Here is a 17,361-nt window from a genome sequence, read left to right on the forward strand (position 1 = left end):
CTGTAGTCCACACGGCCTGCAGTGTGCCCAGTGGGCAGGGGTCGGGGTGGGTGGCATCTGCGCCCCTGCAGAGGCTTTGACAGTTATCTGGAGAGGCCTGGCCCTTGAGCGCCCGGTGCGGAATGGGGAAATTTCCAGACGGCGGCTGCAAACTCAGAGCCGAGAAAACGCGAGGACGCGAGTACGAGGAGTACACGCCCCACCAGGCGCCTGGGTTTTGAAATTCACTCGGGGTGGCAAGGTGGGGCTGGGGACTTTGTAATAAAGCAATGCTGTGTGGGCTCCAGGACGTGAGAGGGCACAGCCGGGCACCAAGCAGGCCTGTCATCTCAGCCGTAACCGCCGGGTGCCCAACTGCAGAAAGGCTTTGGGCGGCCTGGGGGCTCACCTCTGGCTGAGATCAGGTGGGAGCAAAGGCGACCCAGGGGCCGAGGGGCTGGAACCAAGCTGCCTGGGCCTGCGGGCGTCCCGGGAGAGGCCAGCCTGGGCACCGTGCCCAGCACTCGGGGTTAATCCTTAGGACACTCTGGGCCCCTCCCTCTGTGGTACCCCAGGGTCTCCTAACCTCTCTTGCTTATGTTTCTTCATCTGTAAAATGGGCTTAAGAACAGAGATCTGAGGAACCTGGGGATCAATGCTCGGGCAGTGCCTGGCACCGGCTGGGCACTCGGTGACCGGCCTTAGGGCTGGGCTGCTGCAAGCACAGCCAGAAATCCCCGGATATTTGTCCAAACTTTGTCACCAGGTTTTGTGGCTCAGAGGCACACTGCATGGTGACAGGACGGCCACACTGTGTGCAGGGCCCTTGTTCACAAATTAAGAATTTCGAGACGGTGGCAGCAGAGCAGGGGAGTGAGGTCAGGGCCACTCTGAGCGGGGCCGCGTCTGCACAGCAGTGATGCTCACCTGCCGAGAGGTGAGCAGACTTCCCTCGCCGCCTCGGCCGCAGCGACACCCCCACCCGCGCCTGCACTAACTGCCACGGCCATGTGAGCACACCTGCAGATGGGCGTGGCTGCAGCCCACACTCTTCCGTGGCGGGAGAAAAAGGCTTGAGGCTCAAGGTTTGGTTGTTTGCACACCTGCAGCTGCTGACCCCGGGCCCCCTGGCCTGTTGGGGACGACGCGAGGGCAGGAGCCCAGAGGTGGTTTGGCTCGGGAAGCCCTCTGCAGCTGCCACCCTGTGTTCAGGTCCCGTTTCCAAGCACATCCTCAGAGTCTCTGGTGTCTGCCTGGGCCCCCGCTGCATGTGGAAGGGCTGGAAGGGCTTTAGGAGAGAGGCCGGGCGTGCGTGAGGGAGGGAGCCGGGCCCGTCCAGAGGCCACCTCGTCAGCACAGACACGGGATGGGCGCCCCGGGGGAATCGCCAGCCTGGGAGCAGCGGGAGGCAGAGCAGCCCACCCTGACCTCTCCCCGCTCCAGCCCTGCCACGGCTCCTAACCATCTCCTTCCTGACACTCGGCAGTACGCAGGCGAAGTGCCTGAAAACCGGGTGGAGACGGTGGTGGCAAACCTGACCGTGGTCGACCGAGATCAGCCTCACTCCCCAAACTGGAACGCCGTCTACCGCATCATCAGTGGGGACCCTTCGGGCCACTTCAGCATCCGCACAGACCCCGTCACCAACGAGGGCATGGTCACCGTAGCGAAGGTAGGTGCGCGCCTCCCTTCCTGCCGGGCACCCCGAGTTCGGCCCCGCCACCTGCCCAAAGACAAACCTAACCCAGGTGACACTCGGTTCAGTGCTCGGTGCCGCCCCCTCCCCCAGGACCTGAGGGCAAAGGTTCGTGCCCCCCGCTGCTGGGGCAGAGGCCACCCACCCCAAAGGGAGAAGGCTCCCATCTTCTCCCGGAAAGCACCCCCCCAATCCATGAGCAGGTGACTCATTAAGAGCCTCTTCTAATGTTGAACCGTCCTTGCATTCCGGAGAGAAATCCAGTCTGGCCAGGAAGGGGTTTTCTTTTGTGATGCACTGCAGGACGGACTTGGCTCAGGTCTAAAGATTTTCCGTGTATGTTTCGGAGCCACTCAAGCTAATGCTTGTCCTTTCCCACACTGTCTTTATCTCAGTTTGGGCATCAAGGTCAAGGGCTCATCAAGAAACGCGGTCTTGATGGGCGGTCTGGATTACCAAGGGGCAGCAGGGGGGACAGGGACGGGGGGGCTCTTCTACATCTTGGTGGCGGTGGTGGACTCGTGAACATTCACGAGCAAATCTTACTGTACATGAACTTTTTAAATCGAAGTCCAGCTGAGGGCACGTCCCTAGATGTGGGCTTTCGTAAAGGGCACCCGAGTTCCGAAGTTTTTTCCTAGTTTATTTTATCGAAGTACAGTTGATCTACACCGCGGCGTGAGTTTCTGCTACAGCAGAATGACTCGGCTACACACACACGTGTATATCCTTTTCCATTTGCTCGTATGCGATGGGCCATTACGGGATGTCGGAGAGCGCTCCCCGTGCCGTACAGCAGGGCCCGGTCGTTTCTCATCCCTATAGACGAGTTTGCCTCTGCTCACCCCAGACTCCCAGCCCTCCCTCCCCCTCGGCAACCACAAGTCTCTCCGCTGCGCCTGTGAGTCCGTTTCTGTTTCGTAGGGGAGTTCACTGGTGTCGCGTTTGAGATTCCACCGTCGGTGATAGCACGGGGTCTTCCTCTGACCGACTTCACTCAGTGTGAGTCTCTAGGTCCATCCACGGTGCCCCAAGCAAGTGGCATTATTTCATTCTTTCTTATGGCTGCGTTGACTGCATGTAAATTTGAAGACGAGGTTTTGAACTCTTGGAGCTGAGAGCACACAGCTGTGCTGTCCCCCCGGGTCACGGTCACCGCATCCAGGTGGAGAGCACGCGGTCGCCGCGTCCTGGGCAGGACACGCCGCAGCCAGCGCCACGCGGCCCCCATTCCCGTCAGTCCTGTTTTTATTCCAAACAGCACGTTCCTCGGAAACTTCTGTTTAGAGTCTGTTTACGGCACGATGTCCATCTGAGAAAAAAGTGTTTGCAAGTTGGTCTGCGATGCTTTGGCAGAGACACCCACCTTTCAGGCGTCGTTTCAGGGGAAGGTGGCCAGGAGGGGCCTGGGAGCGACAGGGACACGGAGGTGAAGGGGCGGTTAGGGGCTGCGGCCCAGCCCGCAGGGCGTCTGGCGTCCTGGGGGCACTTGCTCTTGGATCCACGCTGGCTCTAAGCTCACCCACCCGCACGGGCCTGCCGCCCGCCCCGTGCCTCCGTTCTGTGCACGGACAACAGGCTGACTGGGGGCCTTTTCTACCCGTCAAAACAGACCCCGGATAGAAGAGACGCAGTGCAGGGGTTCCCGTCGGGGCTCAGCGGTTAACGAACCTCACTGGCATCCGCGAGGACACAGGTCCAACCCCTGGCCTGGCTCCGTGGGTGAAGGATCCGGCGTGGCCGTGAACTGTGGTGTAGGTCGCAGACGCGGCTCGGATCCCGCGTGGCTGTGGCTGTGGTGGAGGCCGGTGGCTGCAGCTCCCACGGGACCCCTGGCCTGGGAACCTCCATGTGCCACAGGTGCGGCCCTGAAAAGAAAGACAGACAAAAGGAAAAAAGAAAACGAAAGGAAAGACTCGGTGCAGCGCCTGGGGCATCGCAAGCGCCTGGTCACTAGAGCCAGCGCCTACTGCTCACCTTTGTCATCGTCACCACTGCTACTGTTGTCACGGGCTGGTTGCTCTGCCCCCGTGAGCAGCCAGCTCATCTGCCCTGATCCCAACCCCAGTGGGTGCCTGTGCCTGTCCCCGTCCTCCTCCGGAGCCCCAACTGCCTCTCCGTGCCCCCCCGCACAGGGTCGTGGCCACGACGCAGGGTGGCAGGTGGTGGCAGGGGCGGCCGCCGGCCAGCAGGTCTCTCTGGCCTCTAAGTGAAACTGGGAGCAGATTACCTATTGATTTCTGCATTACAAATACGCGCTATCTTGCCCTCCTGGGACCTTTATGGGCCGTAATAGTCTTTCTGGACGGCGTCCTCTGCCAGACTGGTGAGCCGGTTTTAATGCGTGGCCCGCAGCATTATCCCATGTCCTCCGGGGACGCCAACCAGTAAGTACGGGAGAAAGATCACCTCCTTTAGAGACCTGTTCACAGTCGAGACCGCCGTGGTTTTACGAAACAATGTGTTTAAAAAGAGTCGCCCGCCCCAGCCACTGCTCAAGGGCCCTGGGGGAGGGGCCGGAGGCTTGGCAGCTGCTTGATTCTTGGGTGGGGGGTCCTGACAGCAGGGGTGCAGGTGGGGGCTGCGCTCTCTGGGGACAGGGGACCAAGCTCCCACCTGGGTGCATTCACAGTCTCTGGCCTGAAGTCCCCAGGGAGAGCTCAGGAGAGGGGCGCCAGGTCACTCTGCCCTGAGTGCCTCTTCAGACTGGCGGCCAGCTTGGGCCATGGAAGGTCCCATCCTGCAGGTGCAAGGCCCTCCCTAAACACACCCCCGAGGGCACCATGTTGGGCAGCGGGCAATGGCGATGGACATGTCGGGCTGTCCCCTCCACGCCCTGGGCCCCCGTGGGGCACAGCTGACCTACCCCGGCCCTGTGCTCAGCGCCCGCCCCGTGCCCACTTCTTAAATTCCTTGTGCTCAATACCCTTCAGCAGCAGGGCTGAGAAGCCATGGGTTTCACATGCCAGGCATGTGATTTTCAATGCTTACGAAACTCCGGGCTGAGCGGCGGGGGAGCCCGGAGATGGGGCAGGGCCATGGGCAGATCAGTGGAGGCGCCTCCCGGCCGGGCCAGCCACAACAGTGGGCAGAGCAGGGCAGCAGCCCGCCCGCCACCTGCACCCACAGGACACCAGGTCCCACGGGCAGGTCAGTGCCTCTCCTAGCGGAAATGTGCGGCCCTAACTGTCACGAGGGTTTCCAGGCCCACCCAGAAGTAAGAGGGTGTGACCTGATCTACCGATGTCTCGTCCCCACTCGGGGACAGAGCGGGGCTTTACACCCCGTCATTCCTGGAGCGATCCGTGGCCAGGGCGCTTCTGTAAGCAGAGCCTTCCCTCGTCTGCCAGAACCCTGCGACTGTGCTGAGACACGGGCTGGCAGCAGCCAGAACAGCACCCCCAAAGATGCCCACCCAGACCCAACCCCCAAATCTGTGCAGAAGGGGCAAGAGGGACTTTGTGCATGTGACTTAATTACGGACCTGGAGGTGGGAGCTTGCCCTGGATCACCCAGGGGGCTCCGGTCATCATGGAGTCCCCCGTGGGGTGCAGTCAGAGGGGATGTGAGGTGCAGGCAGAGAGAGAGACCACAAGAGGCCGCGCTGCTCTTTGGAGATAGAGGGAGGGCTGAGAACACAGGAGCCGGACTCTCCGGGAGCCACCGGGAGGAACCAGCCCTGCCCACGTCTTGACCTTGGCCCAGCAGCACAGTTTCGACCTCCGACCTCCAGACCCTTAAGGTAACAAGGGTGTGTTGTCTGCAGCCACTGCCTGGGGACATGAAACCAACAGAGCTCGGCAGAGAAGGGAGGACAAGGCTTGCTTCTCTATCTTTAGGTCGCGGTTCTCAGAGCAGGGCTGGTGCCCTGGTAACGGTGGCATCACCCCCCCAGTCTCCGGTGGCTGCTGTAACAGTCACCTAACATGACACACGTCTGCTCTCGCACTCTTCTGGGGTCAGAGCGCCAAAATCAAGGTGTTGGCAAGACCGCGCTCCCCCCGGGCCGGCTGGTCCCCGTTCGGAGCTCTCATCCCTGGGCTGTGGGCCCTCCCGCCGCCTTCAGAGCCAGAACCATCTTCGCCTCAGCCCCCAGACTGCTCTCCTCCGAGGACCCCGCGACCGCACTTAGGGCCAGGATCACCTCCCGTCTCGAGATCCGTACCTTCGTCATGTGTGCAGAGTCCCTTTGGCCCGGCAGTGACCGTCCACAGGCGCCAGAGAGCAGGACCTGGGTCAGTCCGCAAGGGATGCGTGGAGTCGAGTGTCTGCCATTTTCTCGCTGCGGCTACGCCTGCGTAGGTTTCCCACCCTCGGCAGAGTCATCACTGGCCGTGACCTCTGGCCGGGGGCACCTCCCCAGCTGGTTCCACCACGTCCCTGTCTTGTGATGCGCGCGGACAGCCAGGTTCGTCTTGCTGATTTCCTGCCTCACATCTGGGTCCAGCGAGGAGCAGTGGTTAGAAACCACCATCCAGGCGTTCCCGTCGTGGCGCAGTGGTTAACGAATCTGACTAGGAACCGTGAGGTTGCGGGTTCGACCCCTGGCCTCGCTCGGTGGGTTGAGGATCTGGCATTGCCGTGAGCTGTGGTGTAGGTCGCAGATGCAGCTCGGATCTGGCGCGGCTGTGGCTGTGGTGTAGGCCGGCGGCTACAGCTCCAATTAGACCCCTAGCCTGGGAACCTCCATATGCCGCGGGAGCGGCCCTAGAAAAGGCAAAAGGACAGAAAAAAAAGAAACCAATATCCGGACCTGAGAAGTGCTCGCTGCTGCCACTGCCGCTGGGGCGGGGTGAGGACGTGACCTTTCAAAGCTCGGGCTTCCTAACTGCCTCTGGTTCGTCTCACGGACGCCCGAGACCCTTCCGCCCAAGCGGAAGGTCAGAGGTCTTCCTTGACGTTGTTGATTCTGTGCCTGATCTCAGCTCTCGCGCTGTAAGTCGGGGTTCCTGGCATAGTAACATCATTGCCCATTTGCTCGATCCTGCAACACACGTCACCTCAGTTTCCACAGGGGATCAGCTGCGGGACTGCCCCGCTCCGGCAGGTAACAAAACCCGCCGTTGCTCCGTCCCTCGTAGGTGTGTGTAACCCCCACACTGCTTGTGAACCCCAACTCACGATCTGTGATGATACAGTGTCAGCACTGTGTAGATAGTTGCCTATGTGGAGACACTTCAGGGTTCGCTTTTTAGAAATTTCTGGATTTTTTTTTTCCAAATATTTTCCATTCCTGGTTGGCTGAATCCATGTGGAGGGCCAAGTGTACATAAAATCTTGGAAAATAGCACACCCAGAATCGCTGCCAGGAGCAAGAAGACCGATGCGTTTAGGGTTTCTTTGCAATGATAATTGTCCTTAGACTCAATCGGTGAAGACCCCACCGTCTAAAGACTGCCCGAGTCCCTGGAAACCTCCATTTTCTTGGGACTGACGTCACCCTTGATAGAGGGGTCGTTTAATTTGATTCAGTTCATAAGTCTCAGAGGCTGCTTGATGTGTGATTTTCCTCGTGTTAGGGAAAACGTGAGACTGTAGGAATCCACACGGCTCCCAAAACAGAGGCAGCGAAAGCGCACCGCCCCGGCCGCTCCCTCCGCCCGATCCTTCCCCGGGCTCCGCGGTGACTGTTCTTGTGCTCTTTTGGGCTGTCTTTTCTGCACGTGTGAGCAGGGGCAGACGCAAATTCGTATTCCTCTCCCCCTTTCCCACAAAAAGCAGCGGGCTCTGGATGTTACCTTTTCCGCTCGCCGGCCCTCCTGAGGCCTCTCCATTCCCCACACACTGTCTCTGCTCGTACAGTCCCTGCTCTGCAGCGCCCCCCCCGGGGGAGGCAGTCCCTCTGACAGCAGGGCGGGGGGTGTCTGTCTGACACCAGGGAGCACCCTCTAGGAATGACCCAGGCAGCACTGCGCAGGGAGCACCCTCTAGGAATGAGCCAGCACTGTGCTGAGTAGTCTTGGGTACATGCTTTGTGTGTGTCTAAGCAGAATAATTTAGATGCAATTGCAGTGCATGGTGTTGCTTTTTCCAGTAAGACTCCTGTGAATAATTACACACCTCAGGGCCCCGAGTGCTTCTGAGCAGCTTCCGTCCCCCTCGGAGAGTGAAGAGCACCCCACAGACGAGAGCGCTGCAAACAGGAGAACTGCTGGCGCTCATCAGTCGGGGTCCTGACGCCCCCAGAACCCGCGTTCACTGGAAGGGACGCCCGTACGGGCTGCAGAGAGGTGAGGGTGTCCTTGGGCTGCTGTCACAAGTCGCCATCGACGAGGGTGGGACCGCGGAAAACAGCTGAAGGACGTTCCCTGGATGGACTCTTCTCCGAAGGACACTGGCTCCGGAGGCCACATGGCCAAAATCCAGGTGTGCGGGCCAAGCGCCCGCGGGAGGCCCGGACGGCTCCTTCCCGCCCCGTCCTGCTCCTGGTGGGCGTCGGCCGTCGCTGGCGCCCATCCCCACGTGGCCTCTCCGGTGTCTCAGACCCTCTGCCCTGCCTCCCCAGGCCCTGAGCTGGGATCAGGGCCTCAATCAGGATGGCTTGCCGTCAAGACCTTTAGCTTCGTGACCGCTGCGGAGACCCCGTTTGCCAAGAGGCCGCCCCACAGTGGCGCATCCGTGGGGCCACCAAGCCACCCACTCCGCCCTGGACCGAGGGCCAGGACCTTGAGTCCCTAGGCCGGGGGCTCAGCACCCCCGTCGCCTGGTGACAGCGGGCGTGCGGGGGTGGCGCCTGGTGGAAGCTGTGCCACCAAGGAGGCCGGCTGCTGCCACCCGATGTGAGACGGGAGGGCGAGGTCTGCGGTCCTTACCCCAGACTCTCTCTCCGCCCACGGGCCAAAGCCAGCAGGAAGCCAGAGACGGGAGGCGGAGCTGGCCTCCCTCAGGACCAGCCCCGGGGGTGCCAGCCTCCCCGCGGGCCCCCGGGCCCCTAGGCCAGCTCACCTCTCGGGCGTCTCGTTGCAGGCGGTCGACTACGAGCTGAACAGAGCCTTCATGCTGACCGTGATGGTGTCCAACCAGGCGCCCCTGGCCAGCGGCATCCAGATGTCGTTCCAGTCCACGGCGGGGGTGACCATCTCGGTCGTGGACATCAACGAGGCCCCCTACTTCCCCTCGAACCACAAGCTCATCCGCCTGGAGGAGGGCGTGCCCTCCGGCACCGTGCTGACCACCTTCTCGGCGGTGGACCCCGACCGGTTCATGCAGCAGGCCGTGAGGTGGGCCCAAGCTCCCCGCTCGCCCATAGGGCAGAGACCCAGGTTCCCGCGAGTCCCGAGGTGTCCCCAGGCAGGGAGGCCCAGTCCAGGGACAGCAGTGGGTCCAGGGCTGCGGGCGCACAACAGACGTGGGCATCGTCCCGCTCCACTGTGCTCCCCCCCCAGCTGCAAAGTGGCGGGGAGGACCCACCCCCCAGGGTCCTTGCGAGGTCAAGCGGCCTGTGCACCCCGGGGACGGCCAGCGTCCAGGCCGCAGCTCCCCAGAGAGAGGCGCCTGGGAAGGGTGGGCGGGCGGCCAGGAGGGCTCCCGGCTCCTGCCTCACACCGTTCCCCCTGCAGATACTCGAAGCTGTCGGACCCCGCTAACTGGCTGCACGTTAACGCCACCAACGGCCAGATCAGCACGGCGGCCGTCCTCGACCGAGAGTCTCTCTACATCAAAAACAACGTCTACGAGGCCACCTTCCTGGCGGCTGACAACGGTGCGCCCGGGGGCGGGGAGAGGGGGCCGAGGCGAGGGTGGGGAGCAGTGCTGGGCCGCGGCCACGGGCGCCCCGGGCAGCCCCTCCCTCGCTCATGGGAAGCAGGGGCTCGGGCTGGTGCCCAGGGTCGTTGGCCCAGGCGGGCACCAGGGGGCTGGGCCAGGGGGTGGGGCTGGGATCCATCCAGCGCCTGAGCTGAACTGCACGACCTCAGGGCCCCAACTGGAAACTCAGGCTCTTGAGTCACCTTTGTTGAACAGAACAGCCCTCATGCTGAAAAGAAACCAAAACTGGGGGAGGGGCACCCGCCCCAGCTGCCCTTTGCTGGCTCTGACCCCCTTCCAGACCCCTGCGACCCTCGGTCCCAGCAGAGGGGCAGGGCGGACCCCTGTGAGAAGCCCTGGAGGCTCAGAGGGGGCAAGGGCGAGGGCCCTGAGCCACACTGAGGGGCCTGGGCAGAGGCGGTGGCCAGGGGGCCAGCAGGGGTCTGGAGGGAGGCTGAGGGACATGGGCCTTCTAAGGGACACACATGGCGTCTCTAGGAGCCCGGGTGCTGGGACCCGGAGCCTCAAGGTCCCCCTCCCCAAACCCGGGGCGCCCAGGAGCTGGTGGGGCATCCAGCCCCCTCTGCGAAGGAGGGGACAGGGTGGGGCAGCAAAGGGTCGGGGAGCAGAGACGAGGTCTCCGCCCAGTGGAGGAGCCTGACCCTGTCCCTCGGCTTTCTCCCACACAAAGTGGGGGTAACCACCTCGGCTGCTCAGGGCCATGAGGACCAAGTTGGGAACAGGGCCTGGCTCCAGTACGTCTCACTGCTGCTGTTGTCCTGTTCCCCTGGGCTCCGGCTCTGTGCCAGGCACAACTGGCAGCAGACGAGAGACCTCTCCCTTTGTGTCGGGTGTGTGTGATGACAACAGTAACGTCGACAGGATGGAGATTTACTCGCTCCCACGCGAGGCGGGGCCCGGGGTCGGGGGAAGAAGCCAGGCTCCCTGCGGCCCCTCCCACGGCCTTGGTAAGGTGCGGCACGGCCCGGGACGGCTGCAGGTGCCCCAGCCATCATGAGAGCGTCCCGCAGACAGAGGAGTGAGGAGGACGAGGGCGTGGGCCGGCCCTGCCAAGGACGTCCAGCTCATGAGGCCAGAGCCGTCATGAGCCCACATCTTGCTGCAAGGGGCGCTGAGAAATGTGGCCTTCTGGTTGGTCAGTGATGAACCCATGTAAGAGTGGAGGCTCCATTTCTTTGATTAAGGAACCAAGAGGAAATAGCTATTAGGGGCAACAAGCAGCAGAGAGAAAGAAGTCAGCCAGACACGTCGAGGGCGTGGACCAAGTGCTGGACGAAAACAGAACGGGGGGCTGGGAGAGCAGCGGGGCCTCCAGCTGTGCCCTGGGCTGAGTGATGTGGGGCCGGAAGACATTAGCCCGGGGAGGATGCGATGGGGCGGGAGCCCGGGCTCAGGAAGTGCATGTGCAGAGGCCTTGCCGCAGGCCGGGGACAGGTGGGTTCTGGGAACAGCCGTGTAGCAGCTTCAGGAGCCAGAGCAGCCGTCCCACAAAGGTTTGGTCCATAGCAAGTGAAAGCTGAGCCCCGCTGCCTCCTTCCCGCCTCCCCTGCCTCACAGGGGCTACAAGGCCCAGCCCCTTCGCAGCCGCGAGGAGCGCCAGGCCCTGGTCCAGGAAGGCTGCTCCCCCAGCATCCTCTCCTCCAGCGGCTGGGGCGCCGAGAGTAGGTTAGAAAGTGGTTTTCAACGACTGGGAAGTGCCGGATCCGCGGGGAATGCGGCACGAGCCCCACCGGGTTAACAGAGCCCGCCGGAGCTTCTCGTGGCTGAGCTGGGTCGCCACCCTCCCATCAAAGCAGCTTTCAGAGGCAGGCGTCCTGCCGTCACCCTCCGCGGGCTCTGATGTTTCCGAAGGTCACAGAGATGTGCTCTGGACGCTTGTTACACGTGCTCCACCTGCCTCGGGCAAAAAAAGCGGGGTTGCTCTGCCAGGGCCAGAGCTGCCATGGTCAGAGACGGGAGACAGGGCATCTGGGCACCCAGCTCTGGTCCATCCACGCCGCGGGCCTGGGCGCGGCGAGCTCTGGTGGCGTTGGTGCGCGTGTTGTACACCTCGGCGTGCCAGGGTCGGTAGGGGGGGCTCTGTCCTGGGTGGGCTGGGGGCTGGCCGCAGAGGGTGGGACGCGACCCGCGGGGTCACCCCCGTCCTCCCACAGGGGTCCCCCCGGCCAGCGGCACCGGCACCCTCCAGATCTACCTCATCGACATCAACGACAACGCCCCCGAGCTGCTGCCCAAGGAGGCGCAGATCTGCGAGAGGCCCAGCCTGACCGCCATCAACATCACCGCGGCTGACGCCGACGTGGACCCCAACGTCGGCCCCTACGTCTTCGAGCTGCCCTTCGTCCCGGCGAGCGTGCGCAGGAACTGGACCATCTCCCGCCTAAACGGTGAGCCGGCCAAGGCCCGGGCCCGCTGGGCCTGGTGCAGACGCCTGGGCGGGGGGCCCTGGAAGAGGCCGCGCGGGACCGCGGGAGCCGCCTTTTCCGGGGCGGGGGGGGGGGGGGTGCAGACCCCAAGCTCCTCGACCTAACGCGGCCTCGACTCCCTGCGGCCGGGGCTGCGTCCTGAGCCAGCGACCCGTGGGCCCACCTCCCGCCAATTTCCTGAGGACGCTCTCCTAGACGCGAACCTGCTGCATGAAGAGGGTCCAAATTCTGGGTTTTCTTTTTTTTTTTTTTTTGTCTTTTTTTGTCTTTTTTTGCCATTTCTTGGGCCGCTCCCGCGGCATGTGGAGGTTCCCAGGCTAGGGGTCCAATCAGAGCTGTAGCCCCCGGCCTACGCCAGAGCCACAGCAACGCGGGATCCGAGCCGCGTCTGCGACCTACACCACAGCTCACGGCAACGCCGGATCGTTAACCCACCGAGCAAGGGCAGGGACCGAACCTGCAACCTCATGGTTCCTAGTCGGATTCCTTAACCACTGCGCCACGACGGGAACGCCTGGGGGTTTCCTTAAAATGCATTTCGCTGCAGTGGAGCTGACTTCCGGTGCTGTGTGAATGTCCGGTGAACAGCAGGGCGACGCGAGGACACGCACGGCTGTTCCTTTTCGCGTTCCTCTCCGGGATGGTGTATCGCAGGGACTGACCAGCGCTCCCCGTGCTGTTCAGCAGGACCTTGCTGTTCATTCCTTTTTTCCTGTGCCGCGCCTGCGGTACGGGGACGCTCCCAGGCCAGGGACGGAGCTCACGGCACAGATGTGCCTGCCCCCCAGCGGTGGCGACACCAGATCCTTAGCCTGCTGAGCCCCAGGGAACTTGTGGACTCTACGCACTAGTTCACATCTCTTAACTCCAAACTCCCAACGCCTCCCTCCCCACCCCCTTGTGGCAACCACGCGTCAATTCTCTATGTGAGTGAGTGTTTCTGTCTCATAGACAAGGTGACATGCATCCCATGCCACATATAAGCGGTGTCATTCGGTATCTGCCTTTGCCTGACTTAGTAGGAGAAGCTCTAGTTCCATCCACGTGGCTGCCAATGGCAGTGCGTCGCTCTCTGTATGGCTGGGTGATACTCCGTTGCGCACATGTACCACATCTTCCTTACCCGTTCATCTCTGGGTGGCATTTAGGTTGCTCCCAGGTCTTGGCTGTTGTGAACAGTGCGAGGCACACTGGGGTGCGTGTATCTTTTCAAGTTAGGGCTCTGTGCAGGGGGAGACTGCCGGATCATACGGCAAAGTTCTTTACTCCGTTTTTGAGGGAACCTCCAGACGGTCCTCCCCAGTGGCTGCACCAGGTGACGTTCCCACCAACAGCGTATAATGTGGTCCCACCTCCTTTATCCACACCCTCTCCAGCATCTGTGAGTTTTGTTAGCATTTGTGTGTTCCTCAGGCCCTTATGAACACTGCTGTTTTAAAAAGCATTTTTCGGAGTTCCCATCGTGGCTCAGCAGTAACAAACCTGACTCGTATCCATGAGGACACAGGTTCGACCCCTGGCCTCACTTAGTGGGTCAAGGATCAGGCGTTGCTGGGAGCTGTGGTGTAGGTTGCAGACCTGGCTTGGATCTGCATTGCTGCGGCTGTGGTGTAGGCCGGAGGCTACAGCTCTGATTTAACCTCTAGCCTGGGAACCTCCAAATGCCCCCCCCAAAAAAAGAAAAAAGCATTTTTCCAAGTTTTTCCAAGTTTTTAGCCAAAATCCCTGTTTCCACTTGCATCTTTTGACTACCAGGAGACATTTTTTCATATATCTTTTGGCCATTTTTTGCGTCTGTGAACAAATGTTCAATGTCCTTGCCTATCTTTCTTTGAAAACAGCTTTTCCTCATTGATTTGGTGGAACTCTCTCTGTATTGAATTTCTTCATCCTTCATGTTGCAGCTGCTCTTTTTTTTTTATTTTTTGTCTTTTTTTGTCCTTTTAGGGCTGCACCCGCAGCATATATATGGAGGTTCCCAGGCTAAGGGTCAAATCGGAGCTGTAGCCGCCGGCCTACACCACAGCTCCCGGCAACGCCGGATCCCTAACCCACTGAGCGAGGCCAGGGATCAAACCCGCCACTTCATGGTTCCTAGCCGGATTCGTTTCTGCTGCGCCGCGACGGGAACTCTCACCTTCACGGAATGAAGTCATGTGTGCACGCGTGTGTGTGTGCACGCGGGCGCGTGTCAGTGTTCCCGCTGTCGGACTGAGTCCCTTCCTTCCAGCGTCTCAGGAGGGCGGGCTGGCTGCTGACTGACAGCGCCCGTCCTGCCCCCTCGCCCAGGTGACTACGCCCAGCTCAGCCTCCGCATCCTGTACCTGGAGGCCGGGATGTACGATGTCCCCATCACTGTCACGGACTCGGGAAACCCGCCCCTGTCCAACACGTCTGTCATCAAGGTCAAGGTGTGCCCGTGCGACGAGAACGGCGACTGCACTGCCATCGGCGCGGTGGCGGCGGCGGGTCTGGGCACGGGCGCCATCGTGGCCATCCTCCTCTGCATCGTCATCCTGCTGAGTGAGTGCCGCCCGGGGGGCGGGGGGGGGGAGGAGCCGTGGGGGGGAGGAGCCGTGGGGGGGGCGGGTCCCGCCCCGCGCAGCCGCGTCACGCGCGCTCACGCCCCCAGCCATGGTGCTGCTGTTCGTGCTGTGGATGAAGCGGCGGGAGAAGGAGCGCCACACGAAGCAGCTGCTCATCGACCCCGAGGACGACGTGCGCGACAACATCCTCAAGTATGACGAGGAGGGCGGCGGCGAGGAGGACCAGGTGAGGCGCGGGGCCCGCCAGGGCGGGCAGGCGGGCGGGACCTGGGGCCGCGGGCCCGCTGCAGGGGCGGCCTGGGGACCTGGCGCCCGTCCTCACAACGCGAGGTTTGGTGACCCCGGAAAGCGGGATAACAGTGACAAACGAGGGTGTGTGGGGCTGAGCACGGGCACAGCGGGGTGGACAGACGCCCCGTGTGCCTTGAGGCTGGGCAGGGAGGGGAGCAACACAGGCGAGCTGGGCATTTCAGGAACGACGGATGGGACGGGAGGGGGGACACCGGGAACCGGGGGACGGAATGGGAGGGGGACACCGGGGACCAGGGGACGGAATGGGAGGGGGACACCGGGGACCGGGGGACGGAATGGGACGGGGGACACCGGGGACCGGGGGACGGAATGGGAGGGGGACACCGGGGACCGGGGGACGGAATGGGACGGGGGACACCGGGGACCGGGGGACGGAATGGGAGGGGGACACCGGGGACCGGGGGACGGAATGGGACGGGGGACACCGGGGACCGGGGGACGGAATGGGAGGGGGACACCGGGGACCGGGGGACGGAATGGGACGGGGGACACCGGGGACCGGGGGACGGAATGGGAGGGGGACACTGGGGACCGGGGGACAGAATGGGAGGGGGGACACCGCGGACACCAGGGACGGAATGGGACGGGGACACCAGGGACTGGGGGACGGAATGGGAGGGAGACACCGGGGGACGGAATGGGAGGGGGACACCGGGGACGGAATGGGAGGGGGACACCGGGGACCGGGGGACGGAATGGGAGGGAGACACCGGGGGACGGAATGGGAGGGGGACACCGGGGACGGAATGGGACGGGGACACCGCGGACACCGGGGGACGGAATGGGACGGGGGCACCGGGGACCGGGGGACGGAATGGGACGGGGACACCGGGGATGGGTGGACGGCATGGGACAGGGGTGACTGGGGACCAAGTGACAGAAAGGGACAGGAGAGCACTGGAGATGGGGTGACGGGATGGGGACCGGGTGACAGGAAGGGACCGTGGACGCACTCAGAGCGAAGGACCAGGCTGGGGACGTGCCCTGGGGATGATGCTGGTGTTGCTGCCCGCTGTCCCCGTGGTACCGGCCCCGACTCCACCTGTGCCCAGGACTACGACCTCAGCCAGCTGCAGCAGCCGGAGGCCATGGAGCACGTGCTGAGCAAGGCCCCCGGGGTGCGGCGGGTGGACGAGCGGCCCGTGGGCGCCGAGCCCCAGTACCCGGTCAGGCCTGTGGTGCCCCACCCGGGGGACATCGGCGACTTCATCAACGAGGTGGGTGCCCGGCCCCGGGGAGGGCCCCAAACAGGCGCCTTTGATCAACGCAGGATCCTAGTCACATGTACAAAAAGGCCCCTCCTGGGGCGTCCGGCGTGGGGCAAGGAGCAGGTTCAGGGTGAGGGCTGGCAGTCGGTGGGCACATAGTGGGCACACAGCTCAGCAGGAACTTGGTCCTGGCAAGGGGACGTGCCAAGGGGCACGGGCTCTCACCTCAGATGCCTCCACAGAATCCAGTCAACCCAGATGCCCAGACAGGCCTGGGAGTGGCGGGCTGAGCCCCAACGCCCACCCCTGGACACAGACACACTCACACACACAGCACACAGACAGACCACACACACCACAGACACACGCGGCACTGGCAACAGGCTGGGAGGTGGACTTCTTCCAGAGCTGCCACCTGTCCACCTGCCTGGCCCCCGTCCCAACGTTTGGGGTCTGGAAGTGACGTGGTGTCAAAATCCCAGCAAACAGCATCCCTGGCCTTCGAGTGTCCCTTGATCCGCAAGAAGACAGAGCCACCTCTGGAAGCTGAGCCCAAAATGCCCGCCCCGCCCTTTGCCGTAAACCAGAGGGCACCTCCCCCACCAGCCACGCCCCTGGCATCGGGGCCTCCCCGCGCCACCATCGCCCTCAGGGACCGTCAGGCCCAGCGTGGGTCTTGGTGCCTGTGCCCCCAGGCGCTAAGCACCTGCAGATTTTGAGGTGTTGACAGCTCTTCTGTCTCCACCCCCGTCAGAACCTGCCCTTGACGGCACCTGTTTACACAGAGGGGGCGGGTGGTTCTCAGAACGTTCCTGAAGCAGGCCACGTCCCAGGCTGCAAGTGAAACGTCCACAGCTGTCCCAAAGCGGACTCGGCTTGGACATTTACCGGCCACGGTGCAGCACGATTTTGTAAACCCCCCCAAACCGCATCGTCCCCATCAAGTACGAGCCCACCCTGGGGAGTACAGGCCCCCGCGCCCCCACCCTGAATGATGGCACAGGCTCCGGGCCCTCCTGCTGGGGACCCCCCGGGCTGCAGGCCACAGCACACGGAGCAGGGCTGAGGCAGGCACGGCCCTGGGGTCCCAACAGCCAGTGCGTGGGGCGGGGGGGGGGCAGCAGCAGGACCACCAAAGGCTCCTGACGGGGGACCACGTCAGGTCTGCTGTCCACGTGACCAGAATCGTGGACCAAGAGCCACGTGCCCACGTGGGGGGGCTGAGCTCTCGCCACGGCCCCCCACCCCACCCCCGCTGCTTGTGTGGCCACGTGGCACTGAGTTGGCTGCCCCCCCCAGCCCACTGTGTGAACGCATGGCCCTGCTCGGCTCTGAGACGTCTCTCCATGAGACACCGAGCACTCCCTGGGCACTACTGTATTCCAGGCCCTAAAAGTGGGCTGTCCCTGTCCCCCAGCCCCACCCTG

General features: G+C 62.9%; 1 protein-coding gene across 2 annotated transcripts in view; it reads left to right on the forward strand.

Annotated features, from left to right (window-relative positions):
* Positions 1-17,361, forward strand: part of CDH4 (cadherin 4) — a 494,919-nt gene that overhangs the window by 474,054 nt on the left and 3,504 nt on the right. For both annotated transcript variants that reach the window (XM_021078205.1, XM_021078206.1), the window contains 7 exons: positions 1,466-1,651; positions 8,642-8,895; positions 9,235-9,377; positions 11,596-11,829; positions 14,158-14,391; positions 14,501-14,640; positions 15,779-15,943. In XM_021078205.1, coding sequence (XP_020933864.1) covers positions 1,466-1,651; positions 8,642-8,895; positions 9,235-9,377; positions 11,596-11,829; positions 14,158-14,391; positions 14,501-14,640; positions 15,779-15,943 — 1,356 coding nt within the window. The remainder of the gene's footprint in view (positions 1-1,465; positions 1,652-8,641; positions 8,896-9,234; positions 9,378-11,595; positions 11,830-14,157; positions 14,392-14,500; positions 14,641-15,778; positions 15,944-17,361) is intronic.

Source organism: Sus scrofa, chromosome 17 (genome assembly GCF_000003025.6).
Source record: "Sus scrofa isolate TJ Tabasco breed Duroc chromosome 17, Sscrofa11.1, whole genome shotgun sequence".
NCBI classification, from domain to species: Eukaryota; Metazoa; Chordata; class Mammalia; order Artiodactyla; family Suidae; genus Sus; species Sus scrofa.